The following is a 25,506-nucleotide window of genomic DNA, read 5'->3' as shown; positions in this document are numbered from 1 at the left end:
CCAAAAGGGACTGAAGAGAGAGGGAAAAACCAAACACTCTTATTTCCTGTTTGCCAGCTCCATGTCAGCTGCCCATGTGTGCTCCCTTCCTCCTTGTCTGGAGTGCTTGGCATCTGCTGTTACTGTAATTATTGCAGGGAGACACAGGGTACTCTGAATGTCCTGCCAACGACCCCTTTAGGTTAGAAGTAACCTAAAGACTAAAGTCAAGAGTCCTTTTTTAAATATTTAGGACAATTCTCACTTTTTTATGGTAGGAGACACCTTTCTTTTCAAATTGGCTCAGTACTCTTAATTGATCTCAAAACTCTATTGCCATAACTGTACATAGGTCTGCAGTGTTATTTATAACCCACTGATTTTAAATACTGCCTTTTAGCTTAGCTTTATGTTTTTGTCTATAGGAAATGTGTCTGAGCAGTCACTCTCACTCCTGCGTACCCTCAAGATAGTAGACTAAAATATTGAAGTCTACCCTAAAGAAAGTTGCTGGAACCATTTGCCCAGTAAAAATCACATGCTCATTGAGAGAGTCAGTCCAGCTAAATTAATAATGCAGCTCTGGTGCAAGCCTTCTCATATCTAATTTATTCCAGATATACCACTCTAGAACAACCCTACTGTTATACCTAATAGTGTTACTATCAAATATGTTCATCTTATTAGCCATCCCTAAAAAGTATTCATTAAAGAGCATCTGGAAAAGATGAAAAATTTGATGTCTTGATTCACAGGTTCTGGATAAACTGAATTTCCTGGGAAACAGATAAGCTGAGAACCAGAAGCTCCTCACAGACTTCAACCAGAGCAGGTCAGAGGTGCAGTCCTGTAATACAAGAAGAGAAGGCCATCTTCCACCAGCTGGGAGGAAGACAACTCTCTTCAGCTAGAGGGGTTGCTAGGATACTGCACTGACCATTTAAAATCACAGAGCAGTGGTTCTTAACCAGAAATGATTTTGTTCCCCAGGGGGCATTTGGCCGTGTCTAGAGACATCTTGGGCTGTCACAGCTCAAAAGGTGCCACTGGCATCTGGTGGGTGGAGGCCAGGGATGTTGCTAAACATCATACAATGCACAGGAAATTCACATAACAAAGAACTATTGTGCCTAAAACGTCAAGAATGCCAGGGTTGAGAAGCCATGCCATAGGGATAATAGAAAAATCAAGTTCGAGAAGCTAATACAAAACCGTAACAACCAAGAACAGGAACATTACTGAAGGGTAGACCAGCTTTATGAGCCAAACAGTGACTACGCCCCAGATAACCAACCAGGAATATGAGGAATACAGAGAAGATGGATTTTAATGGACTTAGGGTGCATCAAGAGGGAAAGGAAGTACCTTTATGATCAGTCCAGAAAAGCCAGAAACTCAAGTGAGAAATTTGGGGGAACATGTTAAAAAATTTTTAATTTCCTCAAGGGTCAAGGCAGGCTCTCCAAGGGCCAGGGCTCCTGGATTCTGCCAAGAAGAGGAAAAAAAAAAAAAAAAGTTTCTACCGATCTTAAAGATTTCCCAGTCCTCACAGCACCACTAGTGAGTCCTAGTTCAACTTCGCAGAGTGAGCAGTTGAGCAAATGACCAGAAACTGATCAATGGAGTCCGGCGCTGGCTCCCATGCCTGCTTAACACAACGCCAGCCTCATCCTCCAACAACCAGACATGAGGACAGGTCTACGTGTGCAGGGCGCTTATCAGGAGAAACAACTGGGAGAGAAGCTGGGCAGGAGCCATAAGAGCTGGGAGAGCTTGGAGACTGCGGCCCCCGCGGAGGGAGAGCAAGGCCGGCAGCTGGTGGGTGGAGGCAGATAGCACAGTGCAGCTCTGGGGAAGGCTCCGAGGCACCCGGGGGGGCCTCGTGTCAGTCTCCATCAGAGGAGACGCATCTCCCACCAGTGGGCCTGACTTAGTATCTCCACTGCGTTCTGTTATGGCCAGATAGTGGCTGATAGGACACGACCTTGGAACCGTCACAGCCAGGGGCTTCGGAGAGCCCCATCCGAGGCTCCTGCTCAGTCACACTTCCCATAGCCAAAGATCTGGGGACACACTCACACCACCGCTGCCGGGGCTGGGGCTGGATTCCAGTCACTTCAGGATAAAAACTATGCTAAGAAGAGGCATCGACTCCTAGTTTTTCCGAGTTTTGCTCTTTTCTGTGTATCTCCATGAGTATGTTTTAATACCTCTTTTGAAAAATTCCAACTCTACGTCAGCTGAATTTCTCCTCAGGCGCAAGGGTGCTTTCCAGCCTAAACCAGGAAAGCTAAGGCCTCAGTGTCCCCAGGGTAGATGGTCCCTGGTGCAGAGCCGGGACAGAGCGGGAGAAGGCGGAGAACCCTGGAGATGGAGAGTTACGAGCCACGGGGATGGATGGTCCCTGTCCTTGGCCTTTTCTTCCCGCAAAGACTGTTTTGCATTTATTTCCCTTCAGTGGTCTTTTTTTATATATATAAACAGAATATTCTGGATGCAGGTCTGTATTCACTGATGTGTTACTCATTTTTACCACAAAGCTAGCATTGTTGAAGAACATTACAGCTGCCACAAGATGGGGTCTTCCGTAGCAACGGCATTGTACCCGCATCCAGAGTGAGCTGTGGCCAAGGACACATCCCCACGCGAAGTCCCAGAGGGAGGCAGTCAGAGCCAAGCCATTAGACGCATCTTGCCAAGAATGATTTGACATTTCTCTCTGGACTCCGTTCCCAGTCACGTGGCGTGACTCTGCAATGGTCCCCAAAGTGGTGCTTGTCCACAAGGGTCTTCTGAGTGATACACGGATGTGAAAGGAAGGAATATCAGAATTCCTATTTTCATCTATTTTATCTTACTCTTTTTATCATTGGATATAAGAAAAAATATGTGTAGTGATTATATACTTCTATACATGTGTAGTAGTAACATATATATCATTTATACATGCATAAATATATATTGTATGTGCATGCTTAAAATGCTTTTTGTAAAAACCATAGGAGCTCATAAACAAGAATTTGGGAGCCCACTGATAGTACAGCGGGTCTTAATTTTTTAATAGTGGAAAGTGATCGTGTACTGCTAGTGTAATAAAAGCGGAATTCCTCTGGTTGATAAAGGGCAACAGGGAGTCAGGGAGTGGGGGCAACTCCCCCATACTTACCGCTAGGGTAGTGGGGGTCTGGACTGCACAGACAGAAACCCAGGCATCAGGACAAGGGGCTGTGGGAAGCGACCTGAGAGGCATCGTCTTAGGGGACAGAAAACTAATTACAGCCGGACTGACTCCTGGGCAAAGCCATCAGTGCCAGGGTCCAAGCAGCAGTGAGCAGCACCAGGCCACAGAGCTGAATGGAGGGACACATCTCAGCAAGAACAAGGTGTTTCTGAAGAAGGGAGGTGAGAACTGGAGGAGTTTTCCGAGCCAGAGTGAGTGAATGAGAAACCACAGCTGCTTTTTCAGGGGGCGCTCGTGACCACCGTGTGTGCAGAGTGGGAACGGTCGAGGCTGTGCCCCTTGCTGAGCACCAGGCACAGAATGGGCAAGAAGGATGACTGGGGCCCTAAATTTCTCCATTGCTGATGCCCAGGAAGCAGTCTCTTTCTCTAGCACTGCCAGTTCCGAGGAGGAGTCCCATGGCACTTCTGCCTCTGATGTTAGAGAGAGACAGCCTCCAAAAGACCCCTCATGAGCAAAAACAGGTTCACAAGAGGAGTGCGGTGTGCATATGTATGTGTGGCGTGTGTGGAGATGAGTGTGCCTGTGTCATGTATATGGGTGGGTGAGGGTGGGTGGTGTGTGTGGATATAGGCAAGGTATGTATGTGTGTAATGTGGGAGGATGTATAAGTGTGTGTGGGGGGGTGTGTTTGTGCTCATATCAGTGGGTGGTTTGCAGGCATGGTGTGTGTGTATAAGTGTGTTTGTGCATAGGGATGTGCATGGATGGGTGTGTGTGTAAGTGTGGGCAGGTATGGGTATTTGTGTGTATAAGTGTGTGTGCATGGATGTTTGTGTATAAGTGTGTGCGGGTGTGGGTGTGTATGCAAGTGTGTGTGTGAGTGTGTGTATATAAATTTGCATGCACGGGTGTGTGTGTGCCTATGGCTGGGCAGTGTGCAGGTGCTGGTGTGTATGGGGCTGGGGCCTGGACCGTGGCAGGTCCTGGTGTGTTGGGGGCTGGGCTGTGAACAGTGGCAGGCCGGAAGATCTGCGGCAGCCGCTGTCCATGCTGAGATGCCCTGTGCCCGCCCCCTAGGGTTCTGCCATGTCTAATTGCTGCAGCTTGCCCTCTGGTATGTCAGGCAAGGAGCAGCCCACACAGGTGCCTGCCCTGTGGGTGACAGTCCCTGAAAGCCTCCCTCCTAGTCTTCAACACGGGAGGTCCTCGGCCCCGCACAGGAACATCCTGAGGGCTCAGGATTCCTTCTCCCTGGTGCGCTGCGAGCTCCCCTTGCGGGGTTGCTGACTCATCTTCTGCCTCCATCTCTGTCCCAGCAGCCCTTGTGCTGGGTGGGCTGGGCTTCACCTTTGCCCTTCCTTGTCTCTGGCTTCCAGACACTCCTAGTCCCACTTTCTTCCTAACTTTCCGCCTAGTTCTAACCTTGGCTTTCTGGCTTCACTCTGCCACCTACCACCAAATGTTCAATGCAATACAAAAGAGGAGACTTCAGGAAATTTTGAAAGCATAATTAAGATATTTTTATGTATTAATTTATTTGAGAAAAATAAAGTCCAGCCATAGACCTAAGTGCGAGATCTGTTGATGGCGAAGCAAGTCCTACAGCCAGCATCTGGGAGAGACACAACAGAAGGACGAGGGAAACTTTACTGAAAAATCTGTCACAGTCACTCTGTTCCCAGATGTCACCACCAAAATGTAGCTAAAAAATAATCATGAACAGTTGAAAATAAAGGGGAATCAAGATTATAAGATGCTTTTACCAGGGGAAAAAAAGCTATAATGCATCTTCCTTGATTTCTTCCATCTCCCCTATCTTCCCGAACTCCCTTGTGTTTCTGCTCCTCAGCCACAGCATAAAATACAACTTTGATAACAAACAAACCTCTTGCCCTCCCAGGCACACATGCTGCAATGGTGCTTCTGGAATACCGACTGAGTAAAAATGTCAGTGGCTTCTCCCACACCTCTAATCTACAGGCACATGTGCCTGCCAGACAAACCTGACTTCAACCAGCCAAGCTTAGCTGTGTCTAATTGCCTTCTAAAGTAGCATCCGCTGTTTCTATGAAATTTGACCACATCAACATAGCTTCTGCTGCATGTGAGACAGACCTGGGGCTGGGTGCCGAGCAGCTCACAACCAAAGCTAGATGGTGCCACCTTACGTCTCTGAGAGTCTGCCCATACAAAGTGAGGCTCAGAGACCTTTATGAATATTAAGACATAATGAAGAATGAATATTCTAGTCCCGAAGGAGGGTTAGAGCAGCTCTCCACCCCACCCCAGGCAAGACAAAGACTCAGTGTGTGGGTAAGGTACAAAGAGCTCCACTGTCCTCCGGAGACCCAGTTTATGCTGAAGTCCTGCGGGCTTTTGCTGCCCAGAAGACAGCCTGGTAACACAGACAGAAGGACTCCTCCCAAGTGCAGTGTGCGTGGGAGGTTTCTGGTCTCGAGGGCCATTTTCAGAACTGCAGGCCAGCTCACTATCCCTGCTTGAGCTGGGTCTTTTTCTGAGGCTCCCAAGAAGCTGAGCCTGCTGGATTAGGGCAGAGTACAAGATGGGTATATGACTGATCCCAGAAAGGCAGCCCCTTTCTCCCACACAAGCAGAAAAACAATGGTGCTAAATCAGTGGTGCTCATTCTGGACTTAGCCCAGCATGGGTGCAAGGCTTTGTGGGGACCTGAGATGATGTTGTGGTTTCCCCTTGGGCCTGGGCAAAGACGAATCTCACCTCTAGGGATGCACTCATCGGCCCACGTGTACAGAAATCAGTCAGGCCCCTTTCTAAAACCTGTTCAGTAGGTGTCAAAGAGGACCCCTCTTTCCACAAAAGAACATTCTGCAGCCAAACACCATTCCCTGAAGTTCTACTTTTAGTAGTGACTGCAACTGTAAGAGGCAGGCATTATCAGCCAGGCCTGGTCTTCACGGAGCCAGAGGGCACTTTTAGCTTGACTTGAGGCCCCATGTCGGAGCTCTTTCTGAACCCACTTCAGGTCTCGCATCACAACCCAAATGGCAAAGTCCATGTTCTCCGGCAGGGCTCAGCTGGGGAAGCATAAGCCACTTCCCAGTGTTCTCCATGGGAAAAAAGAGGCAAACCAAACATTGACTCATTCCTGGGAAGTGAATGCAGGAGTTCCCTGGATAGGCCTCCTGCTCCAAAACAAGAGTCACAGACTCTTTGGCATGCACTCCACTGCTAGTTATCATCACAAGCCATCCTAGCCAGAGAGAGAGGAAGTCACAGAAAATGGAGAGAGAAATGCCCAGAGAAGAGTTGCCTTCTGAAGCAAGGCAAGGAGACCTGGCAACCTGGAACTGCACAGCACTTCAGAAGGGGTGTGTCCATCTGGCTGCTCTCCTGAACTTTGGGTCCACTTGGGAATTAGGCAAAACAGTTCTTTTGGATTTTACAGAGAGAATCACAGGTGTTCAATACATTAAACTGCTTGCCCAAGATCACTGGGTTCATAAGCTGAGAGGCAAAGTCAGAGGCCATGTCCCGGGTCAGGAAGTCAGTGCTTCCTTCCACAAGGTGGCGGCAGGATAGCTAATTTTTTGCTTTAAAAATAAGTAATTTAAGTGAAAGAAGAAAAGAAACAGTCATCTGGACCATAACAAAGAAGTGGCCCAATCTTCATGGACATTGTGGGCTAAACTGATGGCAGTTATAAGGTAGTATCCATTGACTCTCAAGAATTCACATCAAACAAAAGGAGGGTGGGGCCCCCCAGAAACAGATGCAAAATCCTGATAGTGGTTTTCATCATTCCTTCCCATCTGGGCTTCACCCAAAGAGGCATCCATCCCAGTGCCAAGTAAGACTGGGCACTCTCTCCTCCATGGGATAAAGCCAGGGGACTCCCAAGGAAACTCCAGCTTCTCTTGGAGCCTGTAAGCTGATGGGCTATTTCCATCTGCCACATTCTCTCTTCCAACATCCTCCTCTCTTTGAGGGGTATGGGAAATCCCTTGGCACTGGGCTGTTCAGGAGAACCAGGTTAGCTTATTCAGAGAAGCCAAAGGCTTCTGTAGGTCTTTCTTCCTAGGAACGGGAATTCCCACAGGGGCTTGGCCTCCCCACTGTCCTGTTTCAGCCTGCTACCATCTGACCATATCTGGCATGGTTTTGAGTCTGAACTCTGGCTTCCTGTTCTACATTTGTCTGCGGCTCTTTTGGACCTATTGTTTTGATTGCACCCATGTCTATGTTGTCAATTGTGAAGGCAGTGTGGTGGTATTAGTAGGAGGGAGGTAAGAAGACCTAGTGCATTTGGCTCTTTCCCTTAGTAGCACACAAAATAGTCATGCTATACATGTATGTGATTTGTACACTCTAAGCCACCATTTAACATGAATCATTAATATAGAGACTGTGGGATTCTCAGTATAGATTTTCTCTTGGCTTAGTGCAGAGCCAAGCCCAAACAGATATTTAAAAATAGATGTTTTGATAGTGTAATGATGATAAAATCGGGTACCTGTCATGGTGTGTAGACCAAACAAGTCAAGTTGACACATATCTGGCATTTGGTATTGTACTACCCTGAACATATTCTTCTGCATATCAAGGATCAAAGTATTTCTGGAAGCCTCCCAGATCATTACAAAGGTCATTCAAAGTATGCAAATGCCACTGAAGGAGACAGGGCTTCTGTTTGTTTGTTTTTGACCTGGATTCTAATCTTTGGGTAAGAGGGAGCTTGGAGCTACCTTGTTCCACAATGTTCTTTGTACACTAAGGTGAGAGAGCTTCAAGGGAACACAGTAATGGCCAAGGTTATAGGTCCGTTTTCCAGCAGGGTACCAGATTGAGAGGCAAAGTTCAGTCCAGCCCTTCACTATGATGTTGATATGACACCCGACAAGTGATGAGAAGAGCTGTATTCAAGAGGGGACTCAGTCACTATCTGACTATGTGACTTCAGGTAAGACACTCAGATGCCTTTTGCCCGAGTGCTTCATCTATAAAATGAAAGCACTCAACTAGACAATTTCCAAGGTCCCTTTTGATTCCAAGGACCTTTCACTTTTTAAATAAATTACTACAATTTAAAAAATGTTTGTAGGGAGCCACCCATAGATGCCACTCTCTGCTCAGAGGGGTCCAGGCGGTGGGCCATGGGGAAGTCATACATGCTTTGCATCATGATAATATTTGTGAAGTAGTTGCGTCTTGGTGGCCACAAGCTACTTTGGGGTCCAATTAGAGCATTTCTAAAATGCCTGGTTTCTTCCAGGAGGAAACAACCACAGGCAGAATCCAGGAGACAAAACACAACTAGGGCTTTTTGTAATATTTTTGAAGGGTAGAGAAACTGAGTTATTCAATTTTAAGCCCTACATTAAAGCCAGAGAGGGCACCAGTTAAGAGACTGACATTATTAGACTGCCAAGAAGTATGGGATTTCTAAAAACAACCTATTCCTTGTGCTAGGACAAGATCACACCTAAACCGAAAGAGATAGCATACAAGCAGGAACCTGAGGACAGACACTCTTCTCAGCACTCTCCCGGGGTGTTAGTGCTGACAATGGGGAGACTTAGATTTCAGTTCTGCAGATTCTGACTCCCCCCTACAACTTTCCTTTAAAGGCTCCCAAGTGCATTCATGTCTCCATTCCAACCAATATTTCCTAAGTTCCAAGGCACAGCCATCTCTCGCCTGAACTACTACAGTAGTCTTCCCATTAGTCTCCCCCTTCCTGGTTTGTTCTCTCCCAATCCATTCTGCAAACTGCAACGAGAACAAGAATAAAAAATGTAAATCATTAATCACATCAACGGAGTTCCATTATTTCTAGGATAAAGACCAAAATGATTCACATGACCTTCAAGGGCTGCCTTCATCTTCTGACCCCTTACCAGGCTGCCAGCCTCAACTTGGCCCATGCTTTCTTCCTCTACACTCCAGTCAGGTGGGAGAATGTGCTCTGATTCTTCCTGCTATGGGACTTCTGCCCATCCTATTCATTCTGCCTCTTTCTTTGGTCTTTGCTTTTGGGTTTGGATAATTTCTACTCCTCCTCCTTTATATCTCTGTTCAATTGTCACTTTCATAACCAAGGCTTCGCCAGGCTCCCTGGCAAGATCAAGCTCTCCTGATAGACAATCACAGCACCACACACCTCCGTTTCCATAGTTTTATCTCAGTCGTGATTTCACAATTATATGGGTGTTTGTTTGACGCATGTCTATCTCTCCCTCTGGACTGTAAACTTCATGAGAGCAGGAACCATAGCAATTTTTGTTCAGGCATACATTCCCAATGTCTAGCATAGTATTTGTCACATAGTAATCACTCAATAAATCACATGTTGAATAAATAAATGTGCTTGGTACTGTAGAGTATTCAGAGATGAATAAGTCAGGATCTCCGCCATTCAGAATCCCACAGCCATATAATAGCAAGACTGTGAAAAAGGCCAGACTGTAATAAGTGAGTAGGTGCAAGAAGTGATACAGCACCCTTTTTTATATCCTGTGATTTGCTAAGCTGCTTTTTACCTTTTCTGTATGACCATCAACCTGTTTAAGCATTGATTGACCATTCATGACCCTCTACTATGCCATTGCATTTTTGTATCTCTAACCCAACATTGTACTTCTTATGAACAACAGAATTCTCCTTTTGATTGGTACAGTTTTTACTTGTTAGCACCATGGGCATGATTCTAAATTTCAAATAATTGGGGCCATTTCAGCAGACACCCTGATTAAATGTGCTGAGTAATTTTAGTTTGTATTAAACCAATAGCCCACATTAGGGCCCACATCTGTGTTTACGGAACGACTCGCACTCTCAGGCGTGTCTGTCGCAGTGTGCGATGTGAGATCCAAAAGTGTGCTGCTCCAGCTCTGTGCTGCTGCATGTGTGTTTGGTCGCTAGCTCAGAGCTGGTGTTTATTGACAAGCAAGAACACTGGAATGAGTAATCATTATAAGCATTCCCTGCACATTCCCATCTCTCAGAAGTGAGCCACATCCCCAAGCTTCTTGCCCTCATTCTGCAGAGGACAAGCTGCTGGGCAGGCCAACCCTCAACACCTTTGAGGACTCAGTGGGATGGAACAGAATGATTGCCTAAAGTAAGTGAGCACTCAGTATTTATTTATTCATTCATTCATTCTCTCGTTCATTTGTTCAACAAATACTGTTTGAGCACTTGCTCTCTCCCACCCATGCTAGGCACTGAGAATATATTGGAGAACAAAACAGGTGTGGTCTCTGCCTGTATAAACAATGGTCTAGGGAGGAAAGAGAGACATAAAACCAAGAATTAGCTTGAAATATATGGACTCACAGTTTTAGAAAAGAGAAGCCTGGTTCCGAGGACTTGCACAATAGACAGGGAGGCCTCGCCTTTTTTAAAGCATAAAGAATGATCTCCTGGGAAAGCAGTATTTATGCTGAGTTCTGAAGGATGGAAAGGATGTGTAGCCAGAAAAAATTATGATAAGAGGATCAGAATTTCGAAGCTCAGGTCACCTGACAGGTGAAGCCCTTGAGGAAGGAGGGAACATGCCTTGTCTGCAGAAATGAGATTGTCCAGAGTGACTAAAGCCCAGAGCTGGAAAGGCAGTGAGCTGGATATGAAGCTAGACAGACACAGGGCCATATCATGGCCTTGTGGGTCATTTGAAGTGTTTTGAGGTCTATTCTAAAGTCAACCAGAAGTCTACATAGGGTTTTAGGCAACGCGAAGATCAGATCACAATAGGGCGACATCTACCCTGCCTACCTCACAGTCTCTTAGTGAGGAACAAAAGAGACCAAAGATAAGTTTTTCCAGGTGATCCATAAGGAATGAGACCACTGTGTTTCTAAAACCATTAGTAATTCCCAAGTGTGGTAAACTACCATTTGTAAATTCCCCAGGAATAGAGGTTCAAGAATGACGGCTCAGGCCATTTGAGAGACTCTGCCCCTTGAAGTGCCAGAGAGCCTGGTTTTCTCCACGTTGGAGTTCACTGTGCAATCTGATTGTCACTTATCATTTCCCATGCTAAGTGCAAGCAGCCATTCCAATCAATGGCCTGTGTCCTACTGCATCGATTCATCTTGGCCTTTCCAGGGGTCTCTCAGCACAGCATCTCCACTCATTAACGAGAATGCGCCTGCATCATAATGATAATCCTTTGCACTTACCCAGCACATTGCCCAAGGGGTTCCCAAAGCATTTTGTAAACTTTTAATTGTTAGTCTAGTGACTGCAGGATGGTCCCCAGCCTCTCCAAACCAAGAGGTCTGGGGTAGGGGTGGAGACGGGAGGTGATGGGAGACGAGCACAAACCCTGCCTCTAGCACCTACTTACTAGCTTTGGGGCGCAGAGGCGAGTGGGTGGATGTGCAGGGAATCTCTGCGTTGCTAGGAAGAAGCACTCACACATGTATGGCCGTGTCTGGCACAGGCAGCTTGTGGGCCTCCTGCCATGTGTGCCCACAGGGAGAGCACCAAGGCTGGGGGCTAGAGTTGGGAGTTCTGGAAAGGCAGATATAGAAGGCAAGAGGGAGGACTTGCTTTCTTTAAAGAGCTGTGAATGTGATTGAGAGTAGTTAAACTCTGGCTTGGAAATGCATGTGTGCCTTGCGTGTATATGTGTGCAGGAAGGCGCATGCATCTATGGTTGGCAAGAGGGTGGTGAGGAAGAGAGGAGGAAATGTATGTTCACATGCTTAGAGGAAGGCGGTAGCAAGCACATTCATCTTCAAGCTTCTCTCTGGTTTTGGATTTATTTTGGCTCCTTTCTCAGGGCTACCTTTAATCCTTCCCTGAGCCATACAAATACCACCATCTTGGGGTATCAAGTGAGTGGTGTATAAATCCAGCAAGTGGAACTACATCCATGCCCTACTGTGTTAGAGCCATCCCCACTCCTCAGGGAAAATGCAGAGGCAACCAAGGCTTTGCAGATAAGTAGCAAATTCTAAGTCTGGGTCTCCCACCAACAGCATAAAAGGCAACAGGGACAAATGTCCTCAGGACCTAGCCCTGTACTGAGGACTGGGATCGGAAGGAGTGGGAGAGCAGAGCCACCCCAAGGTGAAGCCACCTGCCTGGCCCTCCCTGTCTGGAAAGTGCCAGTCAGTATCAGAGGTGCTAACATCCACTGCTCCTGACAGCCTGGCTTGTCAGCAGCCACAGACCATCTGGGGGCTGACACTTGAGCTCACTGACAGGAATCACAGTTTGCTTCCATATCTCTCTGTCTCCAGCCCCAGGCAGCTGCAGGCGGATGGCAGCAGTCCATCTGCAAACAGGGCTGCAGGCTGAGGTGGTCCCTGTCCAGTGGACCAGCATCAGAAAAGCCAGTGCCCATAGGCCAAAGGCTATTAGATGGGGCTCCTGGAGTTCCAGCTGTCCAAGGCTGACCTACAAGTCCATGTATCTAGCACCCCGCCAAATATACCACAAAGCAATGTTTTGAGAGACCAAAGGTGCCATGTCTGTTGCCTTAGTTTTCTACAGCAGAAAAACCAAGACCTAAAAGCTCAAAGTCAGAATGCATATTTCATTGGGGGGTCAAAAAGAAGAAAAACCTAATAATTTCCTGTTTTACTGGATTAATGATTTTTGAGGCAGGAGAATATCTTAATGCATTGTTTCATCAGAACCTATATAAAGTTTTGTTCAATAAATGAAGGAGTAGATTGTCTTTTACTAATTTTCGTAACTGTGACAAAGACATACATATATGGTCAGTATGATTCTACCTTATCTTCTCCCGTTTCTAACAATAAGGAATGTCCTCCCCCCTTCTCCAACATGTGAGTTGCCTTCTCTCTTTACCCTATTCCTAGAGGACCAGGATGAGTTTTTGTAAAATAAAAATTTAGAAATGTTTATTTGTTATCATCTAACCTAGGTGTTCAGCTACTCTGTCCAATTGGAAACAAGGTTCATACATGGCTGGAACCCATTCTACAGATTGGTAAACTGAGACTTAGAGGATGCCTTGAACCAATGAAATAAGCCTCAAAGAGCAACTAATCAAATAGATCATGCTCAGCTTTCAGCATACTTAGAGGCTTGGGTGGAGTCCCACTTAAAGGGAAGTGCACTCAGCCCCAGGCAGCCCTGACACAGTTTTGAGGCTGTAACCACCAGAGATAGTTCCCAGTAGCTGGCATGGGAGACCCAGGCCCAGAGCTGCTAGAAAACAAATGCAGGCAAGTGCCAGCTGTTTAAAGAATCTCCTTCTGTAATTTTCTAGGTTACAGAGATGTGGCCAAGGGTGCTAAGAATTCGAGAAAGCCCAAAGGCAGACAGGACCGAGGGAACACGGGAGAACCTCAAGCCCATCGGGATCTCTGATTAATGTCAGGTTGAATAGTGCTGCCCAGTTCCAGGCTACTGAAAAAGCCATCTTCATGAAGCAGCTGATGCTATCTCCTTCTCAGTGCCTGCTATTGCCACTGGGCCCATGCTGAATGCAGACGGCGCAGTCTAACCTTATTAACATGTCAATCATTTTTAAGGGATTGAGGGCCACATGATGGCATGAATCCATGATGGGCTAAAGTATGATGAGGACTTGCTCATGACCAGATGCTCCGTCCTTGTTCCTATCTCTTTCTTAGTGAGTCTGGCGCATGGATTCCCCCACTAGACCCCTTGTGCACATCAGGTACTCTTAGCAGGTTCCCCAGCTCTGGGCTGGTGAGAGGCTAAGGAGCAGGAAAGGAAATCATCAAAATTTGGCTATAGAGCCCACCCCCAGGCCTTACCCCAAAGCCAAACATCCCAGCTCAGAAACTCAAGATCTGGGGACTTCCCTGAAGGAAGAAGCAGGAAGGTGTGTGCTAGAGAAGGAAGAATCCTAAACCGCAGAGAATTTTCTATCCAAGCCCAGGGTTTTCTGACCCTAAAAAGGCAAAGCCCGTTTAAGGTGCAAGAGATGAAGTTGTAGCCAGAACCTGGGCTCACAGATCAGTGCATGAAGACACAGCTCAATCCAGGTTGGGTAAATGGGGACCCCTCCCAGCTAACTTCCCTGCTTAGAGTCACAAGACGAAGGAGATACAAACAGGATGGGCCAAGAAGAAGGAGACAAACAGGAAGTCATGGTCTGAATTTGAGCAAAGAAGTCTTCCAGGTTAGCAATCCTTGCATCATGGCGCTGGCCCCTGGAAGGTCTTGGGCAGCACTGTGCCTCAGGAACTGAGCCTTGGCTGCTGGCAATGACAACATCTTCTTGCCCTTACTCCACCCTGCCCCATGGCCACAGAGTCATTTCTCAAGGCTGGAGGAGAAAAGGCAAGAAGAAGACAGGTTTTGACTCAAATACTCAAATACTGTAGGCCACGGTCACAGGTTTTAAGTGACAGACAGAGTGGTTTGCAGGTAATCAGAAGGACCTGGGATGCTAGTTCAAAATGCTTCTGTCTGCGATGAGGACAGGGACTCCACATTTTAACCTGCCTCTCTCCTCCTAGGTGATTCTGATGCACATATCTAGCAGTATTCACTTCCTGCTTCCTACAGAGCCCCCAGACCCAAGGTCAAGAAGGCCACCAGCCCAGACTATCTCTCTCCTCCTACTGGAACAACAAAATTACCCCCACTGGGGTGTCCAGCGCCTCGGACTGTGCCTCTAGCATGACAAGTCAATTGGCCACGGGCCCTCTGCCCTGTCTTGGGTGTGGGCTCATCTCAGTCTCCACGTGTGACTGTCTTTTCCATCCCAGAAATTCTGCCTAGAAAAGCTATTTGTGACATCAGTCTCCCCGTGGAAGGTACCAGGCGACAACAGCATTAACCTTAAAATTATTCTGGGATGGATATGTGTTTTACCAAGAAATAGAAGCTGCAGAATAAAATGGCATCGAGGCCTAACCAGGTCAAGGTTCCATTATTACATCAGCCTTCGGTTTTTAGACGCAGTGAAAGTAAGTGGCTAACGAGCTGGTATTAATCCCTGTGGGAGAAAAAGCATCATCATTTGAAACAAAGAAAAAAAATTCTAAAGCTGTAACAGGAAGTAAAAGAGAAAGGAGAAGTCGCAAGTAAGCCATGGCAGCTCATCAGAACTTCCGGATCCAGCCAGGTTTCCCACAGAAACCCCTCAAGAAGTGAAGCATTCTTTCACTTACACCTTCTAAAGCTAACTTTTTCTCCTCCCTGTTCTTGTTCTTACCGGACTCCTGACACAATTAGCATAAGAGTAGCCCTCAAAGCAGGTAACAGACTCTTCAGAAAGAGGGGATGTTGCAGTGATGTCCACACCCTGCCCTGCCCCAGAAGACGCCGGGGATAGCTTGTCATTGTCATCCACCATGCTCAGGACGTTCAGGCAGGGGTGCAGGTTCATCCTCCTTTCCCTCAGCCGGCTTTAGTTTCGGGTACTTCTCCTGCAAGCAAGGTCTGCCTGCTCCCCGCCAGTGCAGTGCCACGGGACCCCAAGAGGGAGGTCTCACCCTGGCTCCTGGTTCCTTCAGGGCGCGCTGCAATGCAGCTTCTGCAGACTGGGGCTCACCCCCCTGCCTTGCTTTCTAAAGTGTAATGTTATGATTTCTGCCGTGAGGGGCGCATCCACACAGCCAGGACTCCCTCGGGATGGGGTTCCTGATCTTTGCTCCAGCACAGTGAGGGGAGGGGAAGCGGGTATGAGGAGGCCCCCCGGAGCTGCCGTCCAGCCGGGGACTTGCCTACGCAGGAAAGTTTGTCTTCTCCTGCGGGGACCCCGTGCACCCACCTGGCTCCCTCTACCAGGCTCAGGCAGGTACTGAGTGTTCGCTGGCTCCGCCTTCCCCGCTGAGCACAGCCGCCAGGCTGAACCCCCTAGGATGCGGCTGGAATTTGGAAGAACAGCAACAACAACCCCCACTCTGAACTTCTTGGTCAGCCTCAACAAACAGCTGGGAACATGGTTACGCAGAGCCCATCCCTGCTTTAAAAAGTGCCATCTTCACAGGGTGTTACAAAACATTACAGGCTGGATTACTTGTTTTAGTTGATCCTCTCTTCTTTCTCCCCAGTAAACTTCCATTTTTCTGATTTCACTTTGGCATCTTAGGACTACTCAGGGAATTATATTATTAAAAACAACACTCAAAATATTCCCACAAAACCCTACCAAGTAATACTGACTATAAAAACATAAAATTGTATGTTTTACCTATAAAAAGGTAGTTAAGGTTTTAAAATCTTAGCATTCATGTCTGTGTATATATGTATGAAAATTTAGGTTTAAGCTAATGTTTAAGTCGATGCATGTATCTCAATTTGGGGGAAAAAAAGAGGTCCTGACTGTGTGGGGGTTTGGTATGAAAACCGACACTTTTGCTGCTGCCTAAAACCTTGGCAAGCATAACCGAGCCCCTTTGGCATTGTTTGAAAGATGCCTGCAGGCATTCAGTTGTCTGCTTGCAAAGGACTCCTGTGCAATTATCAAATCTATTAAGACGCCTTGGATTTTGCAATGCTTCTGCTAGGCTCATTTTGGTAGGATTGCAGCATCTTACCTGTGTCACTGCAGACTTGTTTTCCCCAAACAAGTAACTGCTGTGAGAGGTGGGATCACATTTAAATCATTAGACAAGGTGGGGAAGGGGCTGGGGAGAATCAGGCAAATCCAAATTTCCAACCTTCCCTCAGCAGGGGCATTCCAAATTCCGCCAAGGGAAATTCACATTCCTGATGTAAGGAACAGGAAGGAGATACTGAGAGGATTCCAAATTTCAAGGGCATAATCTGCCCATTTGGTGGAAGGATAAAGAAAGGACGGCAGGCAGTAGAGGGTCTGTGTTACAACAAGAAATGCAGGAGCAGATGAGTGAGCAGAGAAGGAGGGATGGGGCAGGGAAGGAGCTCCAGGGGGAGAGGGTAGGGGAGAGCAGCTCCGAAGGAAGGGAGGGAGGAGGAGAGTGGGGAGAGGAGGAGAGTGGGGAGAGGTGGAGAGAGAGAGAAAAGAGACAGAGAGAGAGACAGGGAAGTGCAGAGATCTGGACTGATTCAGAAACAGAGAGAGACCACCATGACTGACAGAGAAGAGAGGGTGCCCCTTCCACCCTGCAGGTCCCAACATAGGCAGCAAGAAGGATTTATGGCTGGGAGTTCAAACCCCTCTTCTCCTACCCCCAGGACCACAACTGGTTAATGCCAGTTGGTGCCTTTCACTGAAACAGCAGTGCCTCACAGCATGGTGCAGATCTCGAACCCAGCTCACTGGATCCCCCGAATAGAGAGCAAATCCCGTGCTGAAAGCATCTGCGTGCCTGTGAGCGAGGGAGTGTGTGTGTGCGTGCACACAGCAAGCCTACCTCTTTCACTCACATGCATCTCACACTCCCCGTCCTCACCCCTTCCTCCTTGCCTCTCCATCTCCCCGCTGCCTCTCCTGCTCTCACGTCGTACAATCGCCCCAGGGAGAGAAAACAGCCTTCCCCCGTACGGTACCTGGGATGAAGAGCAGGGCAGTTGTGGCCGAGAAGACGACCCAGTAGGCAGGATGGTACATCTCGACGCTGCGGTGCTCTCAGCTGCCGGGCTTGCTACTGCTTCTGCTGCTGCTACCGCTGCTGCCTTCCTCTGTGCTGAATTCTGAGCAGGTTTAAATCCAATGTTTGCAAAGGGAGGGAGAGAGCAGAAGAGAGAGAGAGAGCGCGAGAGATGGGAGCAGGCAGGCAGCGTCTCTGATTTTTTTTCTTGCACATACACACAACTGGTAAGAATCATCAGCACCAATCTGTACAGGGCTCAGAGCAGACCTCCTCCAAGGCACGCATTGGCTCCACTCTCCTGAGCGACGGAAGGAGACTTTCCTGCTTGGAAGGCTTGACTCCGAGGGGAGTCGAAGCCGGCCCCTCACTCACTCCCTCACCGGAGCACAGCCCTGCATGTTGCTATCCGTGTGAGTATGTTGGTGTGGGGCTCACGTGGACACGTGAACACACACGAGCTCCTTGGTGGGCAGTGGAGAGGGCCTGGCACTGCCAGCAGGGCTCAGGGCACACCAAGAAAGAAAGGTTGCTTGGCAGAAATGTGACTAATGCCCATGCCAGTTCCTTATCATTCTTCCTTCTTCCTAGTCTCCAGGCAGGGATGGAGCAGGAACTGCTACCCACGGGGAGAGCTCAGACATTTAAATCTGCACCCCACCCTCCATTCGGCCATTAACAGCACTTGGAAGCAATTGGTTTTCCCAGCAAGGAGATGGGCATGTTACGGTTTTAACCCACGATGCAGGGAGAATTGGACAGTTCCCCACAATCACAGCATTCTGAAACTCTACCAAGGCAAGATGCTATAGAAACTCAAACAATTGCTATGATTACAGCATAGGCAGGGACAGATTCAGATTAGCTCTCAAGGAGGCGGAAACTTGCTGAAGTCATCAGAAATCTTCAGGAGGAGAAGGCCACAGAAGGGTACCTGTGGCTTCCTTCTGTTCTTTTTTTGTTTGTTTGTTTGTTTGTTTGTTTTTGCTTCTCCTTTTCAGGGTCCAGTCTGTCCCTTCCTCTGGAACAGCAGTTTACACAGGCAGTTTACAAAGGGAGGCAGTATCTCTGGATGTGAGAAACCCCAGAACTTTCCCCTGCTCTAAAACGGCCTGCTTGACCTCCCTAACACATGCTTGCATGCTTGTAAGCAGCACACCTTGCTGGCTGAGTTATGCTGCCACTGAACTATACCCTGAACTTGGAGGCTCTGCGATCAAAACAGCACTAGGTATTAGAGAATTGACCGAGCAGACTATTTCTGTCCCAAGGGCCCTCCAAAGACCTCGAGTGGCCTGGACTCCTTCCTAGCTCCATGTGTCCACACCTCGAGGTCTGTGAGTGACACTCCACAGGAGATCATTCTCCTTTCCTCCTTTGCTGCAATTCCCAAAGTTTTCCCAAGTAACCTACTACGGGCAGGTATTCCCCTCTATCACTTCAGTTAATCCTCACCAGAGTCCTTCCTTGTAGGCACTATGACCCCTGAATTTTCAGCTGAGGTTGAGAGCAATTCAGTGACTCGCCACACAGCTAATGAGTTAAGATAAAAACCCAGGTCGGTCCTGCAAAATCCACACAGTTTTTATAAAGCAGCCAATTGCCAACAAGTTCTTTGGGCCTGACTGAGCACCTCTCTTTCTATAAAATAAATCCTGTTTACTTTTAAAGAAGTAAAACAATTGATTACTTCCCTCCTTATGAACAAGTCAGAAAACTTCAGCAGTAAAAGAGAAAACAGATGATGACTGTATCATCTGCTGACATTTATGAAGTACCTACTTAACATAGTCATTTTTTCAGGGATGAGAATATGAAGAATATGATGTGTTCTTGTCAATAAAGCGTACACAGTATATGTCAAGAGATCAGCCAAAAGTTAGCATTGTGACTTTGCGAAAGTACATAAAAAATAATAGGACACACGCACACTGTTAGAGTCAAATTTTGTAGACCTCATCACTGCAAACATGTCGTTCACAAGCAAATTGATATGTGAATCCTTTAGGCAATGCTGGAATCCTGCAGAAATCCAGAATTACTACCAGTGGCTGAATCCGCTGGAGAATTCAACTGGCTTGAAATTGTGGGAGAGATCAGATAGGCCACAGAAATGAGATGGACGTCTCATGGAGGGGAAGAGAGGAGACACAGGCAGAAACCCTGCAGCGGGGAGTTAGGGGAGGAGATGGGAGACCAAGAAAGACCTTGAGTCCTAGACTAGTGATTTAGAAATTTCCCCCTGCTGGGAAAAAAAGTTAATTTCTTTCTGAGCAGGGGAGTGCTGTGAATGAGAGGGAGCTAATTTATGGAAATTAATCCGGGTGAAGTGTACAGGAGGGATTGTGGCAAGCATACTTGTTAGTAGGCATGGCCCAAGTTTGATAGATCCTGGAACTGGTGGTAGCAGTGGAAGAGGAAAAGAAGGGGGTTGTGTGTGGAATGCAGAAGAGTTAGGAGGACGTGGTGACTGATGGCATTCTACGGATAACAGACATCATGCATTCACCCTCTGCAGGCTAGATTTTTTTTAAAAATATTATCACATTCAATTCCTAGCCGTGTACTCTATGAAGGTGTAATTATGCCTTTTTGAGAGATGAAGAAACTTAGAAAGATTAGGTAATTTACCCGAGGTCACACAGCTAGTTAGTGACGGCCAAAATTTAATCCTGGGTTTTTCTGTTTCCAAATGAGCGACTCCCGAGAAGAAATTATCATATTGGGCACCATCATTTTATTGAATATTCACATGCCAATCACTCAGGTATTGCCTTTACAAATCCCTATTTATCTATCACCCACGCAGCCTAGAGGGAGAGACTGGAGCTCAAAGAGTTTTAATAACATCCCCAACATTTTAGAGCTGCCCAGGTGTGGAGTCCTGGTTCAAGGCCTGCCTTCACCTCTGGTGCTCTTAACCACAAGGAGGAAAGAGAATGAGCAGCACTGGCAGCCTAGGAGGGGACCGCGTCCCCGTGCTGCCTGTGCAGTAGCACCTGAGGACATGGAGGTGCATTCCGTGCAGCCCCAACCCCACTCCAGGAAAGAGGGGCACACACTACAACTCATTAGCTAGTGGCCAGACAGGAACAAACTTTCATTAAACTGTCTTGGGCCAATCACAATCCTAGTAACTTCATAAATTTTCCCTGTATTGCTAGCCCATTTCACATAAATTTTCTCTGTATTGCTAGCCCATTTCACATAAATGTTTTCTGTATTGCTAGCCCATTTCACAGATAAATAAATAGAACAAGTTACAGAGAGTCTCGAGTCCCTCCTCTAAGACTAATAAGTGGCAAGCAAATTGAGGTCTTTCTTAGGCCAGAGTTTACATTCTTTCACCTTTCCCTGTCAACTATATTTTTGTTTTAAAAGCATCCATTTATTCTACCAACATTTTTCCTAGTCCACACACGTGCACACATGAGCATACACACACACACATACCCCGAGTCTTTTAATTAAATTTACATTTAACGCATTTCGATGTATAGCAAGGAAAAATTTTTAAAATTTGTATGCCTAATATGATCTTCCTTAAGGAAACACATAAATATGTATTTTCACTGATCGATTCTTTTAGGTCTATTATATGATTAAAACATATGTCTCTTTTATTTAAAAAAAGTAGAGGAAGAAATGTATAAATGCATATTTAATCAATAGATGGCACCAACTCTGTAAAGAGATATTACGGTCTACTGGGTCTATTTAAACATCTTTAAAAAAACAAATACAAATAAAAATGCTTCAATGCATATTTACCAGGGGGACTGCTCTCTTCTCTGGGGTAAATAATATGCAATTTTATACCTTCTGTGAATCTTTATTTTCTTCTTCCAAAGCAAACGAAATCATCAAAACTGTATTTAAATAGCAATAACGTGGGGGAACAAACCAACTAACACCGGGCAGTCATGCAAGGAGACTTGACTGTCACACTCACACTTCTGACTAGGATTCTTTCTTCTGGAACATCGGTGTTGGGCCGAACTCTTCAAAGGCAGCGGCCAGCTTCCTAGGGCCAGATGGGAAATGGGAATGTTGGATCAGGGATGGGGTCCCCCTGGGTCCAAGGTGTGCTCCTGTCTGATGCCAGTCCTGCCCCTTCACATCAGCTTCATGACCTTGGGCAAGGATACAGAGACTTCCTCTGACTCATAGTGTTTCTTTGTTATACAGAGAACTGCACCGATGAAGAGATTACCTTATGGTATTTTATGTATCCATTCATTCACGCAATAAATACTTCTTAGATACCTACTCTGGGCCAGGTACAAACCTACTACATGTGACGCAAAGAGACACAATGTAAAGCAAGATAAGACTGTCCTCACCCCTCCAAAATTCAGAGAGTAGAGGGGGAGGAGAACATTGAACCGTGAATTGATTGCATTTATGACAAGTGTGTGTAGAAAATATATAGGTTGATGGGAAAGCATGAGATACAGATACACCTGGGGATGGGGAGAGTGTGAGACTGCCCTGAGGACAGGACTTCTAAGCTGGGATCCCAGTAGGAGCTTCCCAGAAGGAGGAAAAGCCCGAGATTGTTCCTGGCAGATAAAAGCAGCAAGTGCAAAGCCCTGAAGCAAAGACTAGACTGTGTGGACACTAACGGCTCTTTAGTGCAATTCACATTCACCCAACCTTCTGCTGAGACAAACTCTGCAATAAATAGTGTTAAGATGACGGATTCGTGCACTTGGAGCCCAACAATGGAACAGGAAGGATGGATTTTTAGATACTGAAGTACTTGTTAGGGTGGGGGCTGCCTGCAAAAAATAAAAAGCGGAAGATGATAAAACATTACAGATTAAAATCTGACTCTTCCACTTAAGCTTTCAATATTCCAAAATGAACTGGAGCCTCCCCAGCTGTAAGTGATTGCCTGCGAGCAAGTGAAAGACTCTGGAAGTCACGTTAACTCCTTTAAACCACAAAGGTGTCATTTAGTTCAAAGGAGCAATGATTTATTAAATGACTGGCTTATGACTAGAACAGTAAGCCCTTCAGAAGTCCCAGGGACTTGCTTACAATGGGAGTTGTCCCTTTGGACTCAGGTCTTAACCTATTTCTGCTACTTCTTCGAAATTTTAATATGTTCACAAAATATCTTGGTCAAGCCCAAGAAAGCCTTAACAGTAAGTATCACTTAGGAAACATGCACTATGTTCCAGTTTCCCTGCAAGGCGGCTAACATGCACCGCGGCTACTCTTCACACCAAAGTAGACACCGCAACACACACTTTACAGAAATGTCAGCTAGGGTTTCCCCAGGGCTCCGCAGAGCATTGGCAGAGCTGAGATTCACTCAGAGCTGGCTGACTCCAAAGGCCACGCGCTTTCCATCCTCCCTCAAAGGTCTCTGATATGCTTACATGAAATCATTACAAGATTTACTACATGATGTCAGCATTACACTAAAATTTTTTTAAACCTTAAAGTAATATATTACATGGTTTATCAAGTTATTAGTGTTAAGTGCTTAAGATTGAAAACAGCATTTCAAATCCCACCCCGCAGGAGCAACAACTTCCATCTCTTTTAGCTATTTCGTCCGGTATCTGCTTCCTTTCTTTTAAAAATATGCTTATGTTTTGGGGAGGCCAAGGCGGGCAGATCACAAGCTTAAGAGATTGAGACTATCCTGGCCAACATGGTGAAACCCTGTTTCTAAAAATACAAAAATTAGCTGGGCATGGTGGTGGGCGCCCGTAGTCCCAGCTACCCGGGAGGCTGAGGCAGGGGAATCACTTGAACGCGGGAGGCAGAAGTTGCAGTGAGCCGAGATCGCACCACTGTACTCCAGCCTGGTGGAAGATTGAGACTCCATTTGAAAAAAAAAAAACAAAAGTGCTTATTCTTCCACTTCTTCATTTAACAATTTTTAAAGTGATTTACTGACTACCTACTACAGGAGATGAGGATTTAACCTTGTTCACTGCTAACCTCACACCTCTCCTCTCCTTTTTTTTTTAGATGGAGTTTCACTCTTATCACCCAGGCTGCAGTGCAGTGGAGTGATCTTGGCTCACTGCAACCTCTGCCTCCCGAGTTCAAGAGATTCTCCTGCCTCAGCCTCTCAAGTAGCTGGGATTACAGGCACCTGCCACCGTGCCCGGGTAATTTTTGTATTTTTTAGCAGAGACGGGGTTTCACAATGTTCACCAGGCTTGTCTCGAACTCCTGACCTCAGGTGATCCGCCCGCCTCGGCCTCCCAAAGTGCTGGGATTACAGACATGAGCCACCGTACCCGACCCCCTTTTTAAATATAAATAATTTCACAGTGTTTAATTATATCAATATGCAGTATTAACATTTTTTATTATTGTCTTTCTTATGCAACTATTTGCTTTTCCTGGAGATATTTGCTTTTTTGTTTAATTTGCTTAATTTTTTACAAACCTATCATTGACTGTCCCCAAACTTTCTGCAGAACTCTGAAATTCTGCTCAATATTGTTGAATAAATTGAGTAATCTCTCAATGTCTTGTATTAAAGGCATTCCCCAGAGTCATTCATCCCCCTGAGCCTCAGGTGTCATCTGGGACTTCCCTTTACCAAGAGAATACAACAGCTTGTGCTTCTCCCTTGTTTCTGGAGGCAGCTTTTCTTTCCTCTTCGTGTTCTTCCTTGTATTAATGGAACACATCTTTGTATAGATTGCTGAGAAAGCATGCTTAGGTGGTTATCTGCATATTGGAAAATGGCTTTATTCTTACGTCACTCAACAGATACAGCTAGTTCAGCTGCACATAGAATGCTGGGTTGAAAATGAATATCCACTTCAAATTTTGAAGTCATTTCTCTATTCTAAGTTTAAACATTTTTGTTGAAAAGTCTGATGAATATCAATTTATGTACCTTTGTATGTGAGACAGCTTTATTTTGTCTCAGTAAATACTTAGGGTATTCTCTTTATTCATGGCTTTCCAAAATTTTGTAAAGATCTTTCTTAGGCCGGGTGTGGTGGCTCACGCCTGTAATCCCAGCACTTTGGGAGGCCAAGGCAGACGGATCACGAGGTCAGGAGATCGAGACCATCCTGGCTAACACGGTGAAACCCAGTCTCTACTAAAAATACAAAAAAATTAGCCAGGCATGGTGGTGGGCGCCTATAGTCCCAGCTACTCGGGAGGCTGAGGCAGGAGAATGGCGTGCACCTGAGAGGCGGAGCTTGCAGAGAGCCGAGATGGCACCACTGCACTCCAGCCTGGGTGACAAAGCGAGACTCTCTCTCAAAAAATAAAAAAAAAAGATCTTTCTGAATGTGGATCTGTTTCCTTTCATTGTGACAGGCACTCAATAAACTCTCTTAGTATGAAAATGTTCATGTCCTTTAACTCTGGGAATTTTGAATTTTTTTCACATTGTGGCTTCAAAATGTTTATCTTCTCTATTTTATTTGTTCTTATTTGTGGAGGTCCTATTAAAAGGATATTAGAGTACCTGGATTGGTTTCCATCTATTTTCTCTCTTTTTCATCAAGTTGCCCTTGACTTTAATTTCTCCTAGTGAATTTTGTTAATTATACTATCAAACTATTAATTTCAAATGGTCTTCTTTGTTGTCTTTTTTTTAAAAAATAGTTCCCTATTTTTGTTTCACGTTCACAATATCTTCTAACGTCTCTCTAAGGATATTAATTAAGGCTTCTGAAATTCCTTTTTGCTGCCAGCAAAATCTCCATTTCCTCAGATAACGTATTTTTTTTTTTCCCTCAGTTGTGTTGTCTTTGGCTTTTATGCAGAAAAGCTTCCTCAACTGTCTGGTGATCTTTGGTCTTCCTTTTACATTTAAGAGAAAAGCAACAAAAGACTAACTTGCATTATTGACTGGCAGATCCTTTAAAGATTATCAGGCAAGGAGCTGGCCTTGGGGCC

The 25,506-nt window shown here is 46.1% G+C and overlaps 1 protein-coding gene across 3 annotated transcripts in view; it reads right to left on the bottom strand.

Annotated features, from left to right (window-relative positions):
- The window catches only part of OPCML (opioid binding protein/cell adhesion molecule like), a 1,139,289-nt gene extending 1,121,188 nt beyond the window's left edge, over positions 1-18,101 (bottom strand). For all 3 annotated transcript variants that reach the window (XM_012495938.2, XM_030829258.1, XM_030829259.1), the window contains exon 1: positions 17,573-18,101. In XM_012495938.2, coding sequence (XP_012351392.1) covers positions 17,573-17,633 — 61 coding nt within the window. In that variant the 5' untranslated portion in view covers positions 17,634-18,101. The remainder of the gene's footprint in view (positions 1-17,572) is intronic.
- Positions 18,102-25,506: the final 7,405 nt, after the last annotated feature.

The sequence above is a fragment of the Nomascus leucogenys genome, chromosome 15 (assembly GCF_006542625.1).
Source record: "Nomascus leucogenys isolate Asia chromosome 15, Asia_NLE_v1, whole genome shotgun sequence".
In the NCBI taxonomy this organism is placed as follows: domain Eukaryota; kingdom Metazoa; phylum Chordata; class Mammalia; order Primates; family Hylobatidae; genus Nomascus; species Nomascus leucogenys.
Note: the sequence above shows the minus strand (reverse complement) of the source record. Positions and strands in the feature narration are given on the sequence as shown.